The 21,166-nt window shown below is 34.5% G+C and overlaps 1 protein-coding gene across 1 annotated transcript; it reads left to right on the top strand.

The window, feature by feature from the left end:
• Window positions 1–2,324: 2,324 nt before the first annotated feature.
• On the top strand, window positions 2,325–8,538 carry LOC111883535 (uncharacterized). The gene is made up of 2 exons (XM_023879860.3): window positions 2,325–7,926; window positions 8,266–8,538. The coding sequence occupies exons 1-2, from the start codon at window positions 7,538–7,540 to the stop codon at window positions 8,330–8,332; spliced, it is 456 nt and encodes a 151-aa protein (XP_023735628.1). The 5' UTR covers window positions 2,325–7,537; the 3' UTR covers window positions 8,333–8,538.
• Window positions 8,539–21,166: the final 12,628 nt, after the last annotated feature.

Genomic DNA, 21,166 nt, shown 5'->3' with positions numbered 1-21,166 from the left:
ATTTACAAAAACTGTATCGTATTTATCGCGCTCGAAGAGTAGCGACTAAGCTTCGTCCATAAATTTCGCATACGAGCTCTGTTTTTTACTGTCTTTCTATCATTTAACTCCTATTAACGATATCTTCATTTCTTGTTTAGATTATTTTGGCTGAAAATCGACCGATCTAAAATTCGAATTTTCGGGCTGTGCACTGCAATGCTAAATCTTAGAAAAATCATAACTTCCTCGTACGAAGTCAGATTTGTGCGTTCTTTTTATGGACACTCTCAGTTTAACATTTTCTATGACTTTTGTTTAGATCGTTAAGGCTAAAACTCGCTCTATCGTAAATTCACTATTTACAATTCCCGGTGCCGTGCCGGTTCCATCGCGAAACTTCGACGAGTCATAACTTCTTCGTTATAACTCGGATTTCGGCGCTCTTTATATGTATGGAAACCTTGTAACATATAGTACAACTTGGTTAAGACTATTTTTTATAAATAATATTTTGCCGAAAAGTCGTTTTCGACACTTATTGTCTCAAAATTGACTAGCCCGGAACTACGGGCGTTACAATAACTTTGTCCTCTTATTTATTAAAAAAATTAATATATATATATATATATATATATATATATATATATATATATATATATTGATTGATTGATGATTGGTGTTTATGGAGTTGCATTAGAATTAGAAACCGAAAGGATTAAGTGATTGGTGACTGGTGTTTGGGAACATCCTTCACCACTTTCATTAGGATTAGGTATTGGTCTTAAGTTAAGAAAACCACTTAGTTTAACCTATAAAAACATAGCAATTTCACCTAATCAAACAATAACTTCAATAAAAACATAACAAATTCACTTTACCATCTAATCAAACAATAAATTCAATAAAAACTTAACAATTTAACCTAATCAAACAATAACTTAAATAAAACATAAAAATTTCACCTAATCAAACAATAAATTCAATAAAAACATATCAATTTCACCCAAGTGGCTAAGTTAAGAAAAAAAATTCAAAAAAAAATACCAATTTCAAATACCTAAAACAATTGGTAAAATTTCAAAATATCAATGACACTTGCTTCATTCTAGCCTTCTAGAGCTTGGAGGAATGATGAAGTCGGTTTCTGTAATGAAGTCGATTTTTGTATTCAAGCAACAACACCTTTAGATTTGTCAATTGTCGATGCAGGGGAAGAATCACGAAGGAGCAACAATGGACAGAAGGGAAGAAAAAGAAATATGAGGCTACGATTTTTTTCTTCTAATTGCCGGACACTTTCAAGCATCGAGGATTGAGCTATTTTGTCTAAATCATTTTTTATTTTGGGCATTGGGCTACAAATACAAGTAATAGACATTAGTGGACTAAAACATTGGGCTCCTATGTGGCTAATTATAAGTTGTAAACTTCTAATTATATTTTGGGCTTGGTAATTCTCAATAGAATGACACATTTTTTATGTAGTTGCGCAAAATTTTTTATGTAGTTGCCTGATTTTTTTTACATAGTTGCACAACATGTAAAATTTTAAAAACTTAAAAAAATTTCCACTACGTACTCGAAAGTACTCGAAAGGTAGGTGTTGCCGGTGCCACATTGGACACCACCTTAAAACCGCCACAATTTTGTGGTTCTTGAACTTATTTTCTCTTTCATGTTTGTGGGTTCGATCTGATACATATTTGATTTTGTATTTTTTAATTTAATTAGCCTAGAACAAAGATGAAGATGATGTGTATATCATATCCGATTTAAGGTTTGATTTTGCCTATAACTTTGTGAAATGTGAACCATAAAGATAAATTAGTGTTTGTATTTTATCATTCATCTATTATAGATTTTGTGAGTTTACATTAATGTTTTGCTGTCTATTTTGTATTGCTGATGATGTATATATCATATTCAATGAGCAATGAGGATGTTGAGGGGACAAAATGGACGGCTGCATAAAGCTCAATTATTTTATTATATATATAATTTTAAAATAAAAATGTATAATAATAATAAAGATTTTTTTTTGAGCATTTGATAATATTTAATTTGTTACTTTCGATTATATGGTTGTTTTTTTTTGTTTTAGGCTCTTGTTCACAAAAAGATATGCCTAAGAGAACAAATGAAAGTGGAGGGGCAGAGGGAGGAAGGGGAGTGTAGACCGATGGTTTATATTTGGTGGTTGCTTTTAAACTGTTAATGAATTTTAAAAAATAATAAAAATATAAAATGATGGTATTTTTTCATTTTACGCATATGGACTATTTTGGAAATTACTCATTATATTCTAATTTTTATTTATTTTTATTTTTTTATCATCAATATAAAAGTTAACAGAGGATGATCAGAATTCGGTGTTACAATGTCCGATGAGCCCACCGTCGATTTTCTGTCCCAAAAAATTGAGGAACCTCGAGAAATCCGGCGAAGGAGATGCAAATGATTCGTCTCCAATCAGTCGTTTACCAGACGAAATCATCCTCCTAATATTAAACAGATTAATCGATTTGAAAACCCTTTGCTTTTGCTATCTGGTTTCCAAACGTTTCTTCTCGATTGTACTTCAAGTCGATGCCATTTCCTTCGCTTCTCCAGTCTTAAACCCTCACATTTCCGATAAAAACACCATCCCAAGTAAGTCGTTGCTGCGCATGATTTCGTCGTTATAGTGTGAGTCGTTTCTATCTGCCTATAGGTTTTTGATCAAGTTTAAAGGAGTGAAGTCGTTATGTATCGAACTTCTAGCTCCGGGTCATAGTGCTGTCGATAGTCGTTTGTTCAAATGGAAGGTTAATTTCACGAAGAAAATTGAATCGTTTATATTTCTGTGGCCGAATTCACTCTGAAAGAGAACTGATGCTGTGTTTATATTTATGTCAATCGTATGCTTTAGTACACAGAAATACAAGATATATATACAGTAGAATAAAAAAAGAAAACCCACAATATACGGAACTATGAAACTGTATACAGAAGACTAGGAAGACTAATTGAATACTTCAAACCAATGTTGAACACGTGCATTTTGATATTAGCCCCCGGCAAGCGCAAGGACGGGACGCACTTGCAGCTTGGTACGAAGAGAAATAATACGATCCTTTGATAATGGTTTGGTGAAGATATCCGCTAGCTGGTCAACAGAGGAAATGTAACAAATTTTGAGTGTACCATTCTCGACATTTTCTCGGATGAAGTGGAAGTCTAAGGCAATATGCTTTGAACGAGTGCTTATGACAGGATTTTTACTCATGAAAATAGCTCCGACATTGTCACAAAGAAGCATAGGTTGCTTTGTTATAGGAGCATGTAATTCATGGATTAACTGTTGTAACCACAACATTTCTGCAGTGGTATAGGCTAAGGACCGATATTCGGCTTCGGTACTTGAGCGTGCCACAACCCTTTGCTTTCGAGAGGTCCAGTTAATCAGATTTGAACCATGGAAAATGGCATAACCATATTGGGAGCGACTATCTTCTTTGTTTGATATCCACCCGGCATCAGAGTATGCAAGGAGGTAATTGGCTGTAGTTGGTTTGAACTGTAAGCAATGATGAGAAGTGCCTTTTAAGTATCGAAGGATGCGTTTGGTGGCCTGCCAATGATGTGTTGTTGGAGAGTGCATAAACTGACACACCCGGTTGATTGCATAAGCTATATCGGGACGGGTAATTGTGGCATATTGAAGGGACCCCATAATCTGGCGAAAAAATGTTGGATCATGAAATGGTTCACCATGATGTGTAAGCCGAGAATTAGGATCTGGTGTAGAGATGGGTGTGGAATCTTGCATTTTGCTGCGGTGAAGTATGTCTTCAATGTAACGCTGTTGAGACAGAGCAAGTCCAGTAGTGGTGGCAGTGATTTGTAAACCCGAAAAATGATGGAGTTTACCAAGGTCCTTTAGAGCAAAAACCTTATTGAGCTGTTGTATAAATTGTTGAATCTGAGGAGCATTGCTACCTGTGATTATAACATCATCAACGTAGACAAGAAGGTAAATGATGGAAGTGGAGCGAATGTACACAAACAATGAAGTATCAGCTTGACAGGCTTTGAATCCTTGAGCAACTAGATATTGTTTGAGTTTGTTAAACCAAGCTCTGGGAGCTTGTTTGAGGCCGTAGATGGCTTTATGGAGTCGACACACATGATGCGGGCGAGAGGGATCTTCAAAGCCACGGGGTTGTTTCATGTACACAACTTCTTTAAGATCGCCATTGAGGAAGGCATTGTTGATGTCAAGTTGCCGAATGCACCAACCATGAGAGAGAGCAATTGATAGGACTAGGCGAATTGTGGTGGGTTTAATGACAGGGCTAAATGTGTCAAAATAATCAATATTTGCCTCTTGACTGAAACCTTGAGCCACCAATCGAGCTTTATATCGCTCAATCTTGCCATCAGCACTTCTTTTAATCGTGTATATCCACTTACAACCAACAACATTGACATTAGTAGGACAAGAAACAATAGACCATGTGTTATTTCTTATGAGAGCATCATATTCATTTTGCATTGCTTGCTGCCAGTAAGGGTGTTTAGTAGCTTGTAGAAAAGTGTGAGGTTGAAAGTCAGATGTAGGGGAGACGGAGGTGTGAAAAACCTTTGGTTTTAGAGAGTTAGTGTGTGCGCGAGTTACCATTGCATGAGTATTATTTGTGGCAGCGCGATAATGGGAGGTAGAGGGCTGATGTTGTTTGGCATGAGAGCTTATGGTAGATTGTTGGTACATAGGAGTGGTAGGTGTGGATTGAACATGAGTAGATGAGGCAGAAGAAGATGAAGATGAGAAAGAAGGTAGAGATTGAGGAGGAGTGAATGGTGGTGTCGCAGAGGAGAGAGTATTTGCCTAAGAAAGTAAGGTAGAAGTAGTAGCAGGAGGGGAGGGAGGAATGATTGAACTAGGGTTGGAGGAGGGTGTCAAATATGGAAAGACTTCTTCACTGAATACCACATGGCGAGATACATAAATCCTAGAAGAAGGTTGATGAAAGCAAAGATATCCTTTGTGTGTAGTGCTGTAGCCAATAAATATACAAGGAAGAGAACGAAAATCAATTTTATGATTGTTATAAGGTCTAAGAAATGGATAACATAAGCAACCAAAAGTTTTGAGAAAGGTATAATCCGGATTTTTATTATAGAGCATTTGATAGGGTGATTTAAAGTCGAGGACAGGAGTGATTGTGCGGTTGTGAAGGTAAGTGGCAGTCTTAAAGGCATGCTCCCAAAAAACTTGGGGAAGCGAGGATTGAGCTAAGAGTGTGAGACCTTTCTCAACAATAATGCGATTGCGTCGTTCTACCGCACCATTTTGTTCTTGTGTATAAGGACACGAGACGCGGTGTTGAATGCCATGGGTATGAAGAAAGGTGGAGACATTGCGAAACTCTCCACCCCAATCAGTTTGTAGTGCTTTAATGTCACGGTTAAACTGCGTGTTAATCATTTTTTGGAATTGAACAAATGTAGAAAAAACTTGAGATTTTTGTGACAGAAAATAAATCCAGACAAATTTAGTGCAATCATCCACAAACAGCAAAAAATAACGACTTCCATTAAGTGAAAACAGTGGAGAGGGTCACCAAATATCCGAGTACACTAAATCAAAAGGAAATTTAGAAGTAACATGAGTAGAGGGAAGATGAAGTCTATGACTTTTTCCCAGTTGGCATGAATCACACACATTTGGGAACTTATTGGAGGAAACGGGAAGGTGAAAAGAGGAGATGAGGCGTCGCAGAAGAGGCTCATGAGGGTGAGCAAGGCGCTGATGCCAGCCATGAACAGAGGTGCGGACACCAATTAGAGCCATCTTGGAACATCTTTTATTTGGAATGGTTGGAAGCCGATACAAGCCTTGGTTAGCATCCCCCTGGAGCAGAGTTTTTCCCAAAAAGTTCTTAATAAAACAGTGAGTGGGCCATAGTTCCATGTAAACATGATTGTCAGCAGTTAATTTGGAAATGCTCAGTAAATTTTTGGTTAAATTAGGAACTACTAAAACAGATGGCAAGCGAAGATTATGCAATGAACTGAAACCCACATTTGAAATAGACAGATGATTACCATTTCCGACCTTTATTTTGTCATCACCAGTGTATTCCTCAGCAATGTGGAGCTTATGGATGTCAGGGGTGACATGATCGGTTGCTCCGGAGTCAAAATACCAGGCTGGATCCATGACGGTAGAGGAAGTGGCAGCCTGAGCCACATTGGCTTGACGAGTGGAATCACGTGGGTTGGGTCGTCTGGAGGGATAATCAGTTTGATTATTACGCTGCCAACAGTCGATGGCCTCATGACCGGGTCTAGTGCATAGTTGACATATGGGACGTCGTCGCCGAGAATCATTGCTACGATTTAGAGATGCAGTGTTGGAACTGCCACCATGGGGTGAGAACCGGGTAGGAGAGTGATGAGCAGCAAGAGCAGTGGAACCGGAGAGAGGTGAAGCAGGTGTGGTTGCTGGAGAGAGGACAGAGGCATGATGATGATGTTCCTATTCAATTCTTGCCTCTTCTTGAAGAAGAAACCCGGCTAGATCATCAACTGTAGTGACATCTGATTTGAGCATGAAGGCAGTGGTAAAGGCAGCATAAGATGAGTCCAGACCACTGAGAATATGACCAATTAGATCATCTTCTGGAATTGGTTTAAGTTGAGCTAAGGAATCTGCAATTGACCTTTTGCGTTCAAGGTATTCGATCATCGAAAGGGAGCCTTTGGTGAGCGTCTGTAATTGTAACTTCATCGCCATCTGACAGGCTCGGATTTGAGATTGGAAGGTCTTCTCAATCGAGGTCCAGGCCATATGGGATGAGGAGGCCCGGACAACTAGGGCTAGGGCACGTTCAGAGAGGGTCGATTTGATCCAAAGAAGCACAAAGCGATCTCGCTTTTTCCAGGTAATGAAATCGGGGTTGGGCTGAGGTATACGTTCTGTTTTTGGATTGTCGGCAGAGACTGTGGGCATATAGGTTTCCGGTGGCGGATTCGGTTTTAGGATGAATGATTCTAGGTCAAATGTTTCTAGAGCAGAGACAATAGTGGAGCGCCAAAGGTCATAGTTATCCCGATCGAGTTTGATGTTGATTGGCGGGATTTGGAGATTTTGGGAGGAGGTTGTGGCATGGACCAAAAGAGACTGACCTGAATTGGCCATGGAGGAGAAGAAAACGATGAATTAGAAAAAATAGCCAAGGCTCTGATACCATAAAGAGAACTGATGTTGTGTTTATATTTATCTCAATCGTATGCTTTAGTACACAGAAATACAAGATATATATACAGTAGAATAGAAAGAGAAAACCCACAATATACGGAACTATGAAACTGTATACAGAAGACTAGGAAGACTAATTGAATACTTCAAACCAATGTTGAACACGTGCATTTTGATATTAGTGATAAGGATGGATTTTGTGTTAATGGAAATGGGGATGAAGAAGGAAGCCTGGAATTAAACAGTGATTTGTTGAAGAACAAACATATCATTTCGTTTCAGTGTCTGCAGGATATCACGGCATGGCATGTGATGTTGTTGTACCTGGTTAATGATCTACCCATGTTGGAAGAGGTATCCATTAGCGATTCAGGGAGAAGAGGGAGGCTTTCTCTGAGTGGGAAAAAACTCAGCGAGGTTAAGGAATGGGTGCATTCAGCTTCGGAAACTGTGCTGAATCGTGTAAATGTTCCTACTATATTGCGTAACTGTTATATTCCAGTTTTTAAATTGCCAGTTTCAGGGTATGTGATGAAGGGGATATATTTTTGTGTAATGGAAATGAAAGATATGGAGGGTGGAAATGAGTTTCTTATGAGCAGTGAATATGGTGGTTTTGAAGATAAAGAAGAGTCTGCATATACTGAAGCTATCGTGGAGATTTTGAAGAAGTATAAAGGCATGATGCTTACTCAGAACCTGTAAGCAATGTTCTTATAACTTCTATATCTTAATCAAATATAAGCATATTTTTTATTCTTGAAATGACAAATCAATTAGGTTGCATATTGAGACTCTTCCACTTTTCAATTAAATATCTGTCAAGTTAGAACGTGTTCTTTATGTCTAATCAATTAAACATGATAAAAGACTTAATTCATATAGATATGAACCATGTAGCATGAATCATTTGAGTGCATGCTTTTATTTAGACTTGAAATTTACCCTTTAAAAAAAATCAACTTTTAGAAGATGAAGCTTTTTTTGTCATTACATTTTGTGTTCCCTTATGTTTTTAATTGTGTTCTTTCTTTTTGCAGGTGGTGGAACCTTGATGAGGAAGCTGGGCAACATGCTAGGTTACAGTTTCGAATTTCAGAGCCATAAATACTTTTGGATGCACATAACTTGCTTGTTGGTTGTTTAATCGAAAGTCATGAAGTCTTGGTGCTTTGTTATAAATGTAGGTTTAAAAATTGTTGATTTTGGTTAACTAATATGCATTTGAAAGTTGTTTTTGTTAGAAGGGTAAAATAGTAATTTTTATCATTCAGTACCAGCTACACAAGCAACAGTCGTTAATTCGTTAATAATGGTACATTTTAATTAGTATTATTGAATTTAAGAAACTAATGTGTGCAATTAAAACGATATACAAGTCGTACATTTATAAATGAAAGGACATAAATGTTACCCTTATATCGGTATATGTTGTGAACCCGAAATGGAAAGTTAGATGACTAATTTATCTAGTAAAAATAAAATTTTACAAGAAAATTGTTAAAGCATTATCTAACCTATTTGTGATCAACTGTAGGATGTTTTATTTGCTAATTATTAGAACTACTTTGTAAGAAACCATGTTACAATTTATGTTATTTTGTATGTATGACTTTTATTTTTAGGTTATTTTGCAAGTTCGTTCAACAACTATTGAGATGCTACTCATTACAATTTATGTTATTTTTTGTGTATGACTTGTATTTTTAGGTTATTTTGCAAGTTTGCGCAACAACTATTGAGATGCTACTCGTTACAATTTATGTTTTTTTTTTTTGTATGACTTGTATTTTTAGGTTATTTTGCAAGTTCGTGCAATAACTATTGAGATGCTACTCGTTACAATTTATGTTATTTTGTATGTATGACTTGTATTTTTAAGGTATTTTGCAAGTTTGCGCAACAACTATTGAGACGCTATTCGTTACAATTTATCTTATTTTGTATGTATGACTTGTACTTTTAAGTTATTGCGCAAGTTCACGCAACAACTATTGAGGTAAATTGCTAAATGTCAATTAGAAAAGATCTTTAAAACTAGTATTGAGATAAGGTTTATTTTAAAACAGATATACTCTTAGAAAGGTAGCAACATGATTTAGCATTTAAGTAATGCATATAACTGTTAGATTGTACAATATCAATAAACCGTTGAAATTTTTATACCCTTAATTACTAAACATTTAATCCAACAAAATATTGTAAAATAGAAATTCGTTTAATTTTTTATTAAATGGTCATTTTACCTTTAATATAGATTTATCCTAAGATAATTAGATCCAACAATCATCATTATCTTCTATATTTTCCCATTCTAGTTACATTCCATCAAATTTGAAGGGACAATCAAATCCTCCAAGTCACACACTTATCTTCCATATTTTCCCATTCCAGTTACATTCCATCTAATTTGAAGGGACAATCAAATCCTCCAAGTCAGACACTTACGTATGATCCATTAGACTTCTAGTGAAATCTATTTAGATCACAATTATGATATTGTAGATGCTTATCATATTTGTTCCTTGAATATTGTCACTTCATTGTTTATGATAATTTGTATAAAACTTGCATGATAATTTGTATAAAACTTGCATTTCAATGGATATAATTTTGACTAAACCATAACCTCTTTCAATCCAAAGTTATTGTAGCTGATTGCTTTAATATCTATTTTATGAGATTCATGGGGCCAACAAACAATTTACTATAACAAATCAAAAAAATATGTAAAAGAATCTAAATTAGAAATTAAATAATAACTCAAATAAAGAAAAAGGTATTATTGTTAGTTCTTAACTTTTTAGTAGATTGGTATGAAAAAGATACATGCGTTAAGAAAAATTATATGTACTCATCTGTATAAATATTATTTACTATTATTTTTTTGACAGTTTACTGCGATCTGTCTTTTGAGTGCAATGTTACATAGCAAAATACGTAATTTGTCTACTATTTATGTCTCTCATCTTTTACGCATTTACTTTATTTTCTGATTGATTTCACTTTGGTTAATCTGTTCTCAGATAATTTCTTCTGTAGATCTGTTCATTATTTGGGGTTTTATGTTACTTACAGGGTTAATGGAGCACCCAATTAAGCACTTAACAAATGACTTTTATCCATTAAACTCATCAAGAAATTATCTCTGGATTTTAGTGGTTAAGAGCTTAGCTTCAAAATAACTTAAGAAAGTTATGGTTTTTCCATCAAGACATTCTTATCTTTGTTCACTATTTTCCCCATAACTTTTGGAGTTGACTTTGAATGAAAAATAATTGAGATTTTTTTTATAAAGAAACCTGAACTCTTATTATATGCAAACACAAATAACTTTTCTGGAAGAGTGGGTCTCCATAATCAATTGTTAGAGAGTGAATATGTTGATATAGATGATTTTATGACATATAGGCCTGGTTCACAGTTAAGAAACGACAAACTGGAGTTGTAATTAGGTATTTAGGTCAAATATGTATGTGTCAAATTATCTTTTCTAAAATTCACCTCTTAGGAGTACTAGCAAGGAAGGAATGACTAGCGGTGAACATAGAGCTTCTTAAAATCTTTTGATAAATAACTAGTGGGTGCCCACGCGATGCAACAACAGATTTTTTTTTTGATGATTAATAGGGATAAACAACAGCTAGTACCAAATCCTTATTCCGTATCGGTAGCATGATAAAAACGATATTGAATTTACGATGTTACTCGATACTCTTAAATCATGAAATCTAGGATCCGATACCGTAGGTACTGTTGTTAGTACTGAAAAATGGTACCAGATACAATAATGTTTGTTCGGTTTGGTACTCAATTTCACTTTTTATCCATTTCGACATTCAAGATTCTCGGGCCAGAATCAGTTATGTCCAATGCTCATCCGTAGTGATTTCTTTTCTTCAGGATGTTGTTTTGAGATAAAAACAAATCTACATTGCTAAATCCAAATGATCACTAAATAAATCAAATAAACATGTTTAATAAATAAACCATCTTTAATAAAATCAAAGAAACTTATGTCCATACGATATCAGTAAATACAATGATTAAATAAATAATGAAAAGTTTAAGAAATCAACTAAATGGGTCAGAAATCGGGAGACAAATCTTGGACAAAGTGATTGACTATAATCCATGTCTCATGTCCATACAATATCTTGCAGAACGGAGGATTATTTGATTACTTATCTTAGGACATGTCACTGACTAGGTCAAAGTTCGACAATGGCTTTTGGTAGCTACAATATGCTAGTCAATTTGGTAGTTATACTGACAGTTATAGTTATTAGATTTATCAAAGTGGGAGACTGTTGGATTAGGTGTCTAAGCCCATAACTATAATTTATATAAACTTGAATTGATAGTAGCTCAGTCCTTTTGGGTTGCTTTCAAACCTGACAATTAAATATGTTGAATGTTGGAGAGATAAGAATGATTTATTAATTTATTTATTGGTTAATAAATTAATTAGAAATCAAAATAAATAATTATTAATGTATTATGAAAATAATATATTAATTAGAAATCATATTGTTTAATTAATATTTGATCAGAAATTAATTTAGAATTAATTTTGGGGTTAAAAGAATTAATTAAATGTGTAGGGACTTAAGGTGACAATGTTTAATAGTTGAGCATTGGGCAATTCTATAACCTCCCTATAGAGGGGGGAACGATATCTAGAGTATTAGAGGCACAAACAACATTGACCACCAACAAATTTTACCCAAAAAAGTCACTAACACCATCAGGCTTCTTTGCTATAGCCACAACCACTAATTGAAGTTGGCGTGAAAAGCAATGCACATAAAAAGTTGTGTCATTCTCTTATAATATCAAATCTTTCAAACTATTAAATTCCCCTCGCATATTTCTAGTCCCATCGTAACATTGTCCTCTTATCTATTAAAACAATTAATATATATATATATATATATATATATATATATATATATATATAATATAATATAATATAATATAATATAATATAATATAATATAATATAATATAACACATAAAGCGAATTAAATTAAATTAAATTGATATAACATAAAAATAAAGAATAAATTACGTGACTAAAACTCAACTTATTACTTGTAAGTACATCATTTATGACGTTTTTGAGTGTCCATGAGGATGTGTCCTTCACGCGCACAAATCCAATGAATATTTCCTTCACAAAGCCAAGACTATCGACATATCTCAAAACAATAGTCATTTGTTCCTTTTTCGAACTCCACTAGATTCATCAACCAATAAAGCAAATACATATTGACCAATCTCTTGGTGAATACTCAAAAGTACATCTTGTGCAAAACATTGCACAAGTTCTTTTTGAATTTTAGGGGAAATCAGTTGATTGCTTTTAGGAGCATTTTCTAAAGTATTGTTGAAAATATCTTCACTATGCATCTTTTTAATTCCAAATATCAAAACCTTGGGAAACAAATACATCTCTCCCTCTCTTTGATTCATGAGATCTCCGCAAACATAACAATCAACAATATGCTTTATTCTTTTTCACACTATATTCCAACCAATCAAAATCATCAAACCATGAAGGAACAAATCTTCTTAATCTATCACCAATTTTATTTTTTGGAAGCTTGTGTGCCCCTATTAGACAAGGTCCTTGAAGCAAATACGCTTTTCTTACATCATCTCTCACATTCGATTTGTAGCTTGTAATATTTGGCCTATCTTTCAGGTCCTTTGGAAGATCTTTCAAATCAACAGTATCATTAAGTTCATTAGAGCATGGTGTTTGTGGAGTTGCATTCGAACCTGAATAGATTTATTGCTTAGTGATCGGTATTTGTGGAGTTGCATTAGAATTAGAAACCGAAGGGATTGAGTGATTGGTGATTGTTGTTTGGGAACATCCTTCACCACTTTCATTAGGATTGTGTCTTGGTCTTTTGGTAAGAAAACCACTTAGTTTAACCTATAGAAACATAGCAACTTCACATAATCAAACAATAACTTCAATAAAAACATAAAAATTTCACCTTCTCGTCTAATCAAACAATAAATTCAATAAAAACATAGCAATTTAACCTAATAAAACAATAACTACAATAAAACATAGAAATTTCACCAAAGCAAACAACATATTCAATAAAAACATATCAATTTCACCCAAGTGGCCAAGTCAGGCAAAAAATTCAAAAAAAAAATAATACTAATTTCGAATACCTAAAAGAATTGGTAAATTTTCAAAATGTCAATAATACTTACTTGCTTCATTCTAGCCTTCTAGGGCTTGGAAGAACGACGCGGTCGATTTCTGTAATGAAGTGGATTATTGTAATCAAGTAACAACACCTTGCACTTTAGCTTTGTCAATCGTTGATGTAGCGGAAGAAACACGAAGCAACAACAATAGACAAAAGGGAAGAAAAAGAAGCAAGAGGCTACAATTTTTTTTTCTTTCTTGTAATTGACAAACACTTTCAAGCATTGAGGATTGAGTTATTTTGTCTAATTCATTTTTTATTTGGGACATTGGGCTACCAATACAATTAATAGAAATTAGTGGACTAAAACATTGAGCTCATATGTAGCTAATTATAAGTTGTAAACTTCTAATTATATTTTTGGGCTTCGTAAGTCCCGATAGAGTGACACATTTTTTTACGTAGTTGCACAAATTTTTATACGTAGTTGCACGTTTTTTTATGTAGTGGCACAACAGGTACAAATTTAATAAACTCGAAATTTTTTCCACTACATACGCGAAAGGTAGGTGTCGCTAGTTCCACACCGGGGACCACCTTAAAACTTCCCTTGTTTTTTGGTTCTTAAACTTATTTTCTCTTGCATGTTTGTGGGTTTAGTCTCATATGATATTTGATTTTGTGTTTTGGGATTTAATTAGCTTGGAACAAAGATGAAGATGATGTGGATATCATATCCAATTTTAGGTTTGATTTGGCCCATAATTTTGTGAAACATGAGCCACAAAGATAAATTAGCGTTTGTATTTTATCATGCATCTAGTATTGATTTTGTGAATTTACATCAATGTTTTGCTGTCTATTTTGCATTGCTGATGATGTATATATCATATTCAATGAGCATTGGGGGCGTTAAGGGGGGCAAAATGGACAACTATATAAGGCTTAATCTTTTTATTATTATTATTATTATTATTATTATTATTATTATTATTATTATTATTTTTATTATTATATATATATATATATATATATATATATAATAACAATGAAGACCTTTTTTTTGTTCGTTATGAGCCTTTGAAGATATTTAATTTCTTAGGTTCGGTCGTATCAATTAGTTCCTATCAATAAGTGGTTGTTTTTTGTTCTAAGCTTCCTATTGATGCCCACCCAAAAATATGCCTTAGAGGATCAACAAATGAAAGTGGAGGGGCGGAGGGAGTGGAGTGCCAAGGTAGACTGATGGTTTATAGTTGGTGGTTTATATTTTCCTTTAGGGATATGTATAATAAAGTCCCTATATTTTAGAAAACGTTTCAAAAAAGTCCTAATTTTTTTTGAATGAAAAAGCCCAACAAACCGGATAAACTGGACAATTTATCCCTTATTATTCGGTGACCCTCATGTATCCGGTTACAAAAGTCTACGGGGACTGGGCATGCTTAGGTGGATGGTGAGTCACTTAATGAAACTTAAATATGTACATATTCATTCGTTCGTGCCCTAAAATCGGACCAGGCAAAAATCAAAGTAGGAGGAGGAGCCATAAATGTCGTCTTCATCTTCTATAGGAAGAAGAGGTTCAAATCAAAAAGTGATGAATCGACTGAGAAGCAAGTGCTATTGTGGTGATCCTGATGGAAAATGGACTCCGTGGACTCGGTTTAACCCAAGAAGAAGGTTTATAGGTTGCCCGAATTACTAGGATGAACTCAAATACTACAAATTCTTCCATTGGGCGGATCCTCCTCTACCAAATCAGTGGTATGCAAATTTCTTACTAGAATTTCACAACAATGTTAATTTGGAGAACAATGAAATTTTCAAGGACTTTGGACAACAACAATTTGAAGGGAACTTTTTTGAGGACATTGTGGAACAACCAGTGGCACAACCACCAGTGGCAAATCAACCTGTGGAAGGAGTGGCCATTCAAGTCCAAAATGGAAAATAAGGTGGAAATGGAAATCTTTTTTTTATGTGTTCATGGTTTCTTTTCTTTTTGTGTTGGTGATGTTGAAGGATTAGTAGGATAGACAGAAGATGTATGGAAAGTAGTGTTTTGGTGTGTTTGATGTGTTTTGGTTGTGTATGTTAGGGTACTATCAATGTCTTAATTGGTGTGTATACTATGTATGAGTCATAAGTGCTTCCAATGTAATCATGAGTGAATAGAATGGATAAACAATGAATGGAATGAAACGTGAATGGAATCATTAATGAATTGAATTAATAAACAATGCCATGAATATAGAATATAATCAAACATGTTTAATAAACAATGGAATCAATAATGATTGGAATCATTTGTGACTGGAATCATGCATGACCGGAATCAATTATGGTTGGAATCATGCATGACCGGAATCAAGTGTGGATGGAATCAAACATGGTTGGAATTCCAGTTAACTTAATAATGTAATCAATCACAACATTAACATACACAATAGAATCAAATCAAACACAACATTACCATACACAATATAATCAATCACATCACAAACATACAAAATTTAATCAACTTAAAGATAAATTAACCATGTTTATCATAGAACATGTAATATTAACCAAAGCCAAAAGTTTGAATGGCTAGTTGTGTAAATGCCCAATACATAATTAAGGGGCCCAAAGCCTATACTTTATATGGCTATCAACAAAAGGGGCTATCAACAGTTGGCCAAAGCTAAAAGTTTGCACATGTTCTACACAAAAGCATGGATTAGAAACACCCTAATCTAGACTAAGTGGCTTGGATGAACTCATCCCCTTCCCATTTTTGACAACCACTACTTTCTTTAATTATATTTTTGTTACCATCTATGAAGGCTTCCTCTTTCCTAGTTTTGGCCTCCTGCCCATGTCCTCCAAAACCAGGACCTCATTCTCTATCTCTTGTACACCCTTGCCATTGTCATTGATTCCCTCCCGATCCATCCATTTTATACCCATTCCATCCTGATTTATGCCCTCTTGATCCACACCTTCTTATTCCATGCACTCTCCACCTATGCCCTCTATACCCATATCCTCTTCAGTGATTCCCTCTGGATTTGTAACTTGTAATATTTGGCCTATCTTTCAGGTCCTTTGGAAGATCTTTCAAATCAACATTATCATTAAGTTCATTAGAGCATGGTGTTTGTGGAGTTGCATTCGAACCTGAATGGATTTATTGCTTAGTGATCGGTGTTTGTGGAGTTGCATTAGAATTAGAAACCGAAGGGATTGAGTGATTGGTGATTGTTGTTTGGGAACATCCTTCACCACTTTCATTAGGATTATGTCTTGGTCTTTTGGTAAGAAAACCACTTAGTTTAACCTATAGAAACATAGCAACTTCACATAATCAAACAATAACTTCAATAAAAACATAAAAATTTCACCTTCTCGTCTAATCAAACAATAAATTCAATAAAAACATAGCAATTTAACCTAATAAAACAATAACTACAATAAAACATAGAAATTTCACCAAAGCAAACAACATATTCAATAAAAACATATCAATTTCACCCAAGTGGCCAAGTCAGGCAAAAAATTCAAAAAAAAAAATAATACTAATTTCGAATACCTAAAAGAATTGGTAAAATTTCAAAATGTCAATAATACTTACTTGCTTCATTCTAGCCTTCTAGGGCTTGGAAAAACGACGCGGTCGATTTCTGTAATGAGGTGGATTATTGTAATCAAGTAACAACACCTTGCACTTTAGCTTTGTCAATCGTTGATGTAGCGGAAGAAACACGAAGCAACAACAATAGACAAAAGGGAAGAAAAAGAAGCAAGAGGCTACAATTTTTTTTTTCTTTCTTGTAATTGACAAACACTTTCAAGCATTTAGGATTGAGTTATTTTGTCTAATTCATTTTTTATTTGGGACATTGGGCTACCAATACAATTAATAGAAATTAGTGGACTAAAACATTGAGCTCATATGTAGCTAATTATAAGTTGTAAACTTCTAATTATATTTTTGGGCTTCGTAAGTCCCGATAGAGTGACACATTTTTTTACGTAGGTGCACAAATTTTTATACGTAGTTGCACGTTTTTTATGTAGTGGCACAACAGGTACAAATTTAATAAACTCGAAATTTTTTCCACTACGTACGCGAAAGGTAGGTGTCGCTAGTTCCACACCGGGCACCACCTTAAAACTTCCCTTGTTTTTTGGTTCTTAAACTTATTTTCTCTTTCATGTTTGTGGGTTTAGTCTCATCTGATATTTGATTTTGTGTTTTGGGATTTAATTAGCTTGGAACAAAGATGAAGATGATGTGGATATCATATCCAATTTTAGGTTTGATTTGGCCCATAATTTTGTGAAACATGAGCCACAAAGATAAATTAGTGTTTGTATTTTATCATGCATCTAGTATTGATTTTGTTAATTTACATCAATGTTTTGCTGTCTATTTTGCATTGCTGATTATGTATATATCATATTCAATGAGCATTGGGGGCGTTAAGGGGGGAAAAATGGACAACTGTATAAGGCTTAATCTTTTGATTATTATTATTATTATTATTATTATTATTATTATTATTATTATTATTATTATTATTATTATTAGATATATATATATATATATATATATATATATATATATATATATATAATAACAATGAAGACCTTTTTTTTGTTCGTTATGAGCCTTTGAAGATATTTAATTTCTTAGGTTCGGTCGTATCAATTAGTTCCTATCAATAAGTGGTTGTTTTTTGTTCTAAGCTTCCTATTGATGCCCACCCAAAAATATGCCTTAGAGGATCAACAAATGAAAGTGTAGGGGCGGAGGGAGTGGAGTGCCAAGGTAGACTGATGGTTTATAGTTGGTGGTTTATATTTTCCTTTAGGGATATGTATAATAAATTCCCTATATTTTAGAAAACGTTTCAAAAAAGTCCTAATTTTTTTTTAATGAAAAAGCCCAACAAACCGGATAAACTGGACAATTTATCCCTTATTATTCGGTGACCCTCATGTATCTGGTTACAAAAGTCTACGGGGACTGGGCATGCTTAGGTGGATGGTGAGTCACTTAATGAAACTTAAATATATACATATTCATTCGTTCGTGCCCTAAAATCGGACCAGGCAAAAATCAAAGTAGGAGGAGGAGCCATAAATGTCGTCTTCATCTTCTGTAGGAAGAAGAGGTTCAAATCAAAAAGTGATGAATCGACTGAGAAGCAAGTGCTATTGTGGTGATCCTGATGGAAAATGGACTCCGTGGACTCGGTTTAACCCAAGAAGAAGGTTTATAGGTTGCCCGAATTACTAGGATGAACTCAAATACTACAAATTCTTCCATTGGGCGGATCCTCCTCTACCAAATCAGTGGTATGCAAATTTCTTACTAGAATTTCACAACAATGTTAATTTGGAGAACAATGAAATTTTCAAGGACTTTGGACAACAACAATTTGAAGGGAACTTTTTTGAGGACATTGTGGAACAACCAGTGGCACAACCACCAGTGGCAAATCAACCTGTGGAAGGAGTGGCCATTCAAGTCCAAAATGGAAAATAAGGTGGAAATGGAAATCTTTTTTTTATGTGTTCATGGTTTCTTTTCTTTTTGTGTTGGTGATGTTGAAGGATTAGTAGGATAGACAGAAGATGTATGGAAAGTAGTGTTTTGGTGTGTTTGATGTGTTTTGGTTGTGTATGTTAGGGTACTATCAATGTCTTAATTGGTGTGTATACTATGTATTATGTTGTCTCCTTTTTTCAAGTGAAATGAATTAACAAGTTTCTGTTTGTGTATGAGTCATAAGTGCTTCCAATGTAATCATGAGTGAATAGAATGGATAAACAATGAATGGAATCATTAATGAATTGAATTAATAAACAATGCCATGAATATAGAATATAATCAAACATGTTTAATAAACAATGGAATCAATAATGATTGGAATCATTTGTGACTGGAATCATGCATGACCGGAATCAATTATGGTTGGAATCATGCATGACCGGAATCAAGTATGGATGGAATCAAACATGGTTGGAATTCCAGTTAACTTAATAATGTAATCAATCACAACATTAACATACACAATAGAATCAAATCAAACACAACATTACCATACACAATATAATCAATCACATCACAAACATACAAAATTTAATCAACTTAAAGATAAATTAACCATGTTTATCATAGAACATGTAATATTAACCAAAGCCAAAAGTTTGAATGGCTAGTTGTGTAAATGCCCAATACATAATTAAGGGGCCCAAAGCCTATACTTTATATGGCTATCAACAAAAGGGGCTATCAACAGTTGGCCAAAGCTAAAAGTTTGCACATGTTCTACACAAAAACATGGATTAGAAACACCCTAATCTAGACTAAGTGGGTTGGATGAACTCATCCCCTTCCCATTTTTGACAACCACTACTTTCTTTAATTATATTTTTGTTACCATCTATGAAGGCTTCCTCTTTCCTAGTTTTGGCCTCCTGCCCATGTCCTCCAAAACCAGGACCTCATTCTCTATCTCTTGTACACCCATGCCATTGTCATTGATTCCCTCCCGATCCATCCATTTTATACCCATTCCATCCTGATTTATGCCCTCTTGATCCACACCTTCTTATTCCATGCACTCTCCACCTATGCCCTCTATACCCATATCCTCTTCAGTGATTCCCTCTGGATCCATACCATCCTGATTCATCATCTCCAGACCCAAATCCTCTTTATTGATTCCATCTTCATTGCCTCCATCTATATATATTCCATCTTTATTGCCTCCATCCACATTGATTCCCTCCTAATCCATCCATAGTACACCCATTACAATCAGTTGAATTTCAGATACTGTTTCAATAGTCAAATGGCTAGGAAATCTAAAACCTTGTAACAAGCCTATCAATATATGGTTGGGCATACTAAACACAATAAATTAAAATTATTTTCTAAACCATACCTGTTATATATCAAGCTCCATAGGTATATGTTTTAGACCCTCAAATTCATATAATTCTTTTGTTGAGTGTAGGAGTTGCGTCATTGGGCTTATTTAGTCAGCCCAATATTGTCACGGTATGGGCCTGTCCAGCCGTGTTTTAGATATTAGGGTTTAGTATTTATGGTGCATGCATGCATCGTCTTTTGAAGGATTCTCAATTATTATCTCTTTAATTGGACTGTAACCCTAACACACCTCTATAGTAGAAGTTCTTTGTCGAGCTCTTCTGAGGTGTTGTGGTTTTAATCATTCAATACTTGTTTGATTCATTGTGTGTTCATACTTTTGTTAATTTTTTGATTTATCTGTTAAGAATCTAAACGATCTTAAAAGAGATTTCAACTCATCATTTGGTATTAGAGCAGGAGACTATGTAATCCAAACGCATCTCTTCCGTTGAAGAAGGTTTTAGGGTTTCCACTATCATCGTCTTTTATTAAAGCCGTCATCTTGTTATTGACGTTGCTCTTAGATCTCGATTTTACCCTAACTCAGTTTACTAATCTGATTCTTAGCAGGTTATCAAACCAAATCATCATGTCACATGACGACTCTCATTCAAACCCTATCAACATATCCAACAGTATCGGATCTACCACGAGAATCTTGATTTTATATACTCACGATTATGAAGTCTGGACACATCACTTTGAGGACTACAATCTTGGTTCAGAAGAAAATGGCTATCAAATCTGGGAAGCGATTACCGTGGGTCCGTTTTCTCATTCTGGAACGAATAAAACCATCAAGACGAAAAAGGAATACAATCAGCTTATGATTGA

The sequence above is a fragment of the Lactuca sativa genome, chromosome 3 (genome assembly GCF_002870075.4).
Source record: "Lactuca sativa cultivar Salinas chromosome 3, Lsat_Salinas_v11, whole genome shotgun sequence".
Taxonomy (NCBI): Eukaryota; Viridiplantae; Streptophyta; class Magnoliopsida; order Asterales; family Asteraceae; genus Lactuca; species Lactuca sativa.
The sequence above is the reverse complement of the archived record's forward strand: the minus strand, read 5'-3'. Positions and strand labels throughout refer to the sequence as shown.

What these genes read in the sequence shown, in the direction of transcription:
- LOC111883535 (XM_023879860.3), top strand. Translation starts at nt 7,538, where the DNA reads ATGTTGTTGTACCTGGTTAATGATCTACCCATGTTGGAAGAGGTATCC. An exon ending in ATGATGCTTACTCAGAACCT is followed by an intron (nt 7,927 to 8,265) that starts GTAAGCAATGTT and finishes TTCTTTTTGCAG; the next exon opens with GTGGTGGAACCTTGATGAGG.